The sequence below is a fragment of the Olea europaea genome, unplaced genomic scaffold (assembly GCF_002742605.1).
Source record: "Olea europaea var. sylvestris unplaced genomic scaffold, O_europaea_v1 scaffold1607, whole genome shotgun sequence".
NCBI classification, from domain to species: Eukaryota; Viridiplantae; Streptophyta; class Magnoliopsida; order Lamiales; family Oleaceae; genus Olea; species Olea europaea.
In genome coordinates, this window is record NW_019233703.1 from 52,709 (window position 1) to 59,551 (window position 6,843).

At 35.0% G+C, this 6,843-nt stretch overlaps 1 protein-coding gene across 1 annotated transcript; it reads right to left on the reverse strand.

The window, feature by feature from the left end:
* Positions 1-1,884: 1,884 nt before the first annotated feature.
* On the reverse strand, positions 1,885-3,678 carry LOC111377122 (spermidine hydroxycinnamoyl transferase-like). Its single transcript, XM_023000182.1, has 3 exons — positions 3,354-3,678; positions 2,668-3,007; positions 1,885-2,305 (listed from the first exon to the last, which is right to left on the reverse strand). Exons 1-3 carry the CDS (start codon positions 3,676-3,678, stop codon positions 1,885-1,887), a joined length of 1,086 nt encoding a protein of 361 aa, XP_022855950.1.
* Positions 3,679-6,843: the final 3,165 nt, after the last annotated feature.

Below are 6,843 nucleotides of genomic sequence, written 5' to 3' on the forward strand. Positions count from 1 at the left end.
ACCCAATGAGTCATCTTATTGGAAACCTAACCTGGCAACTGGAGATCCCATGGACTAGGTTCAATAGGAAAACTAATTATAAATGACTTGATAAGAAGCACTTAGGAGTTTAACTCCTTCCCATTTCTATGATGCAAAAAGTGCTGACTATGAAGTGTATTAAGAATAAGCTATGCTTTTAATGATGACTATAAATGGTACAAGTAATTACAATAGGGTACTCTTTATAGTACATCACCTATGTTAGTGCGAACGTGGCCAGTTTTATGAGAATCTACTTAGGCGAATTCTCTAAAACACTCGTAGAACCCAAGTAGTTCAGGGCCGAAATAATGAACACAATAGAGAACCAAGTTTGATAAGAGAGATAATGTGTTTGGTCTATTGTCTGAGCTTGCAATAACGGTTGATAGTTCAAAACGTTGCGTTCACTGATTAGCCAAGTGAGTTCGATAGATTCTTACTAAAGAAGGTTCAAAGTGAAAGCTACCTATCTTGATGCGTTATCTTTCAGTTAGTACTCTTCTTCCGTCTTCCTTGATTTGAGTCGACTTCTTCCATTCATGTGGGTGATTGTTTGAATTAATTGAATTTAATTGGGTTAAAACATTAAATGTAATATTTAATGATGTGGGCCATTGCAATTAATTTGGATGAATTGGAAAAGTTTCCAATATAGGCCCATATGTTGATAAGCCCATTTTAAGTGTTTTATATCTGGAAAGGAATCCCACATCGAAAGTTTACAAGAAAATAGTCTTGTTTATTTAGTGGGTTGTGTGAATAATATATAATTTAATAAGTTACCTACCACTTGACGAACTTTAGCTAGCCAAAAGCTAGTCACCACTAGAGTAGTGCTTCGTACCGCTCCTCGGACCCAGTCTCGGTCCCGACACATGCACGTCGCAAAGTACGCATTGGGCGCTTTGGAGACGCACTTGGCACTTTGCACGTACGCATCGTCGCGAGGAGTTGGGGAGCCTTATAGATTTCGGAAATGGACTCGTGGTTCGATGATGTGGCAGCGCAAGGCTCGGTGAGTTGGCATTCTAGGTGGCGCACTCATGGTAGGTCGCGTCCCTTCGTCCTGCGTGGCGGTTAGATGTACGCATGGCATTCGCATGGCTGTGACTGTTCAGAAATTGGTGAATAGGCATGATGAATGGACACTTCACTTCATGGTTTAATCTGGACCGTCAGATCATGAAAATAGTGCGATCCAATGGCTAAGACGAATCAGACCAAGTGGTGCACCAGTTCCTGAAATGTCACACACTTGTTCCATGAGACACTTCAATCTCTATAAATAGATACCCCCAAATTCGTTTTTAAAAATACAAAATCAATTACGAATTCAATTGATTTCTAAATTCTTCTCTCTCCATATTTTGCTCTAAAAATTCTCTTATATTTTCGTAGTTATTCCATTCGAGTACGATCATTCATTGGTTCGACCGACAAGATTGGTATTGTGCAGTACCGACTTTGGAAAGAGCGTTGTATCTTGGGAGACAGACGTCCATAATCCCGTTTGCATTTCATTGGGGGGCGAAATCTGTCTTGAGGAGATTTGCTTTGGCATACCTCGCTTCATCTACTGTTTCTATTTTTCTACTTATTTTATTGATTTTTTTGATTACGTTAGTCGAATTTCCGATAACACTAACTACATGCAAATTAAACGCTAGTAAGTAGGCTAGCTTCATGGTGACCTTCTTCAGAACATGAATATTGTTCAAATTTCTTCGTAAAAGTACTTTGCGAAGGTATCGATATACTCTTTTTGCAAGCACAATGCAATAGTAAATGATCCGCCTCCATCTCGACCCAGAATAATGAAAGATTTCCCATCAAAACCGATTGATCCAGGGCCCATGTGAATCACTTTCCCCCAACCAAAATTAGCATCATATATAGGCATAGATGCCCAACTTGTGATTTCATTCTAGGGTTTCCATAGGAACCGCCCAGTGCACACCCCATCGTGTGAAAATTACGATGCACAGAAACGTCTGGTAGAGCCTTAATAACTCCAAGATATGATCTTACATATTCATCTGTTACTCTTTCGACAGCTTCACGTATTTTACTTGAGGCATAACTCAGAGGGTTCGAAAGTAATTCCCTCGCTGTGATTATCGCTGCTTCGCGTAAATTGGCATTCCCGAAGTAACCCTGTGGTAATGGTGGCTGCATTCGATTTATGAAGCTGACCGCTATATGTAATCTCGTTATTTGTTCCACCGCATGCCTCCGTGCCTTGGATGCACATCTCCACATATGTCCGGTCAATGCCTCATACCTGTAGGATGATGCCGGAAACTATTAGCATATAGTAAATATTGATACTTAAGATTCCATTTTAAAAGGTTTTCCAATAGAAAAAAAAATAGGGTCAATGACTGAGATTTTGACACATATAGACTTGGCAAATTTTTATTGGTAATTAAAAAAAAATTAAAGAAAAAACTATCAATATAGAACTGCTAAGTCAGTCCTGGGAACAAAGCCCCGTCATTGAGCCTATTTCTTCAACTTTTTCCAAGGTTTTTACATTTGTCCCTTAACACTAAAAGACGAGAATAAAATTGTTAAACTTGTAGGGTTAGAAAATGCAACTATTTGCGCTGTACTTAACGAAACTGAAGATATATATTGTGTTACCTACTAAATGGACGGGAGGTATTTCTGTATGGCGTATCCTGATTGGCCTTGTCCTTCAATTTATTAATTTCGTCTTTGCTTAGCTTTAGAATGGTAACTGTTGTTGTCTTCTTTCGCTCCTCCATATTATCTGAGTGGCCTAGCAGGAGCGGAGGTGGTGCCAATACTGTGTGCTCAAACTTAGGTGATTCTTCGATTTGCCAAATTGTCCGGTCGAGTACCAGGAGAATACCGGTCTTCTCCCCTCGAGCAATTTTCGCCCATTCGGTGATAAAATGGAAAGCGAATGGGCCATCTACTATAACATGGGAAATGCCCAAGCCAAGAGAGTCCACCGCAACTGAATTTAGTCAGTTGCACCAAAACCAGTGGTTGCTCAGATATTGGAGTAGCACTATAATCTATTTTTGGAATAAGCTCTCGCATATTTGCGTTTGGAAGAAAACCATAATCAAAAACTGGAAGAAATAAGGCCATATGTGCAGTAAAACTTCATCTGCATATTTTCTCTGTATTCTCCCAATGCAACAGGAATCACAGTCCAAGATATATACAAGGCAAAGCCAATAAAATGATGACAGCTCATCTGACAATACTAACAGAAAATAAAGATACAGCTTATACTAACAGAAAATAAAGAAAAAGAACACGTGAAAATAATGAAAATAAATGATATTTCGACAAACCATGCATTTCAAAATCTTCAATCCTTGATTCTGACTCAGCTTCGACGAGAATTGCTCCCTTGGCATCGCAGTGAAGTTCAAGTCGGCCTCCTCCAATCTCATGGAAGCGCCCCGCTAGTGGGTAGAAGATAACAAGCGCTTTGCTCAACGAGTCTTTCAGAATTTGGATTGCATCCGAATAGAGAAAATCTGTAGTTGGAGCATAAAAATGGACAGTACGCACATGAGTCACGGCCTTAATTTGGTCAAGTTCTGATAGATACATGACTTCATTTGGAGTTGGCTTAGCAGGTTCTACTTTGTGAGTTGTCTTCACTGTCACCATTTTCGCACGGATAAGAGACGAAGAAGGGGCAGATATGGGGAGGTATTTATGCTTTTTTCAGCGTCTAAAAATTAACATTTCAAATTGGGTGATCAACTTCAAGTTGACGGATTCAATTATTAGGGGTTATTTGATAAAAAAGTTTGATAAAAGATGATCTAAGAGCCCCTTTTGATGGCCATTATTCTTAAAAAAAAAAAAAAAAAAAAAAAAAAAAAAAAATCAATAAAAATGTTTTGAATAGTGATTTTTTGAAAAATATGTGGTTAAAAAGTAGGAAAACATTTTGAGTTTACGTAAAAAATATTTTATTACGTGACATAATAAGAATTTAGAGTTTTCTTTTGAACCGACGTACACTATCAGAAGAGGTAGTGACAGGCCGGTACCCGACCCCTCACCTGGGGGTCGGGTCCACAATTTTTTGGCAATATTTTTTTCTCGCGGGGTCCATGGCACAGTGAGGGGTCGGGCACCGTTTGGTCACCAACACCCTGACCATCCAGATTTTTCCTTTTGTTTTTCATAAAACTAAGTTATGACTCTCATATTGATGAAATTGAAGTTTAAAGGTTAAAAAGTTGATAAAATATTAGAAATTTTAGACTTGTCTCTTTCACCTCCCTGATTATAAAAAAATAGAAAAATTTATTCCGTCTTAAACTTGGATTAGTTTTTGCGAATGGTGACTTGCTAAATTTTTAATTTTTTAATTTTTTAATTTTTTAATTTATTCAATGCATGGGGGTTGAGAACTGTGGGTGGGAACAGGGAATATGATTAATCTTATAGACGTTGAAATTATTGCAAAACTTTGTCAGGAAATATTTTCAACAAATTTCATTCGAACTGTCGTGAGTTGAATAGTTGAAATTACGAGATACAGTAATTTGATGAACAATCTCACGACATATGCATATAAGTTCCTTTCTATGATTGGTTCTTTGTCTATAATCGAATTCACCTCTCTAGAGGAAGATGAGAGAAATGGAAAATATTCTGGAAAGCAGAAGTATTTACTTTGAAGTTACCAAAGCAGCACTAAAATTGAATTTTACATCAACAACCTCGATGCAATTTCCCTCCCAAGTCTCAACTTCAGTTCATTGGCAACTTTATTTTAGCTCTTAAAAATTTGTCCAAGTGATACCATTTCATAAAATTGGATATTCTTTTAGATTAAATATTTCTAAACTTAAAAAAAAAAAAAAAAAAAAAAAAGGTTTAATATGGGATATAACCACATTAGCAATAAAACAATATTATTACGGTTAAAGGCGACACAATCAAATAAAAAACTTGAGGATGCGAAAGAAAGAAGTAGAGTAATGCTGTTTATACTACTAGTACATAAAATATTGGCCTCTGTGATGTTCAAGAGTCATTAATTAATATATAATCTTAAAAGTAGGAAAATGAGTCAAATTTAAGACAACATATCAGTTAAAAAAACCTAGATGGGTGCTACAACAACTAAGATGTTACATAGCTTTATTAAAGTAATTAAGTTAGCAATAGCATATTTTACGTGTTAGTTTAGTTTATCTATGCTGTCGAAAATGAATAATTTCTTCTTTTGTTTTTTAGCGGAGTAATGTTATTTATCCTTCATCGGTTTAGACATTAATAGATCCCTTGATTTATTATTCAATAAATTCATGACACAATTTAATGAATAATGTTATTTGTAGTCACTCAATGTCGCAATTATCTTATGTGAGGTGAAAAAAAACTACCACAGTAATATATCAAATCACACACCGCTATGTACGATGTCTCGTAGGGTGACTACCGCTGTGAGCGATTATGAATAACATTACTCTTAATGATACATAGTCCACTACCACATCAGCGATCTCTATTAATGATGAAATTTACCATTTTACTATCATTAATTCTCATTTAAAAGACGTTGTAAATGAGACTGTATATTTATTTTGATGTATTAAATGACTCCAATTTTTTGCCCAAAACAGCAAAATTCTTATCACATTTCGTTTTCTAATTTCGTCTTCTTCCCCATTAAGACCTATCTCCGACTTAAGCCAACTACCACCACTAGCCCTCAATCACTAATCCCCCTTCCATCCATGCAGCGAAAAGCTAAAAAAAAAAAAAAAATTTGCCAAAGAAATTAAGTTGAGAGAGAGATTGCATACATAAACATGCATAAAATTGGATTCTGCACAGAAAATTGTCAAAAAGTTGTGAATCTCATAAAATATATGATTAAAATCGAGTTTAGTCGTTAAAAAATTGATAAAATTTTAGAAATTTTTTATCAAACAATCACTTAGACTTGTCTCTATCCTCTCCCTTGTTTATAAAAATAGATATATTTATTCCATCTTAAACTTGGATTATTTTTTTGCGGATTGTAACTTGCTACGTAATAACTTTAATTCTAATGTATATATATATTTTTATTGTTTTCATTTAATGCATGGGGTTGAGAACTGTGGGTGGGAATACGATTAATCTTATAGATGTTGGAATTATTGCAAAACTTGGTCAGAAAATATATTCGACAAATGTTGTTCGACATTTGAACTGTCTTAATTTGAATAGGTCAATGTACGAGATATTTTAATTTAATGAATGACCTTATCACGTATGCATATAAAACTTATATACTAAAATTGAATTTTTACATCAACAACTTCCATGCAATTTCCCTACCAAGTCTCAACTTCATATCATTAGCAACTTTGTTTTAGCTTTCAAAAATTCATACAAGTGATACCATTGCATAACGTTGGGTATTGTTCTGGATAAAATATTTGTAAACTTTTAAATAAATTAGTTGAATACGGGATATAAACATATTGGCAATGAAATGATATATTAAGTTTAAAGATTACACTATTAAGCCATTGTTTGATGCCCCCTTAAAAAGAGATTTTTTGGGAAAAATAAGTTTTGAAATAGTGATTTTTTGAAAAATATATGGTTAAAAAGTAGAAAAATTTTGGGTTTACATAAAAAGTATTTTATTGTGAGAATGCGGTTGAAAATGAGTTTTAGAAAAAAATTGGTAGACAAATAGGGACAAATAAATAAGTTGAGGATGCAAAGGAAGTAGAGTAACACTGTTTAACACCATAGTATTAAATACTGGTAAATGTGACGTTTAAATGTCATTAATTAATATATAGTCTTAAAAGT

Coding starts and splice junctions, on each gene's coding strand:
- LOC111377122 (XM_023000182.1), bottom strand. CDS start 3,678: ATGGTGACAGTGAAGACAACTCACAAAGTAGAACCTGCTAAGCCAACT. Junction 3,008..3,353: donor TGAAGATTTTGAAATGCATG/GTTTGTCGAAAT, acceptor GACTAAATTCAG/TTGCGGTGGACTCTCTTGGC. Junction 2,306..2,667: donor ACCTCCCGTCCATTTAGTAG/GTAACACAATAT, acceptor ATCATCCTACAG/GTATGAGGCATTGACCGGAC.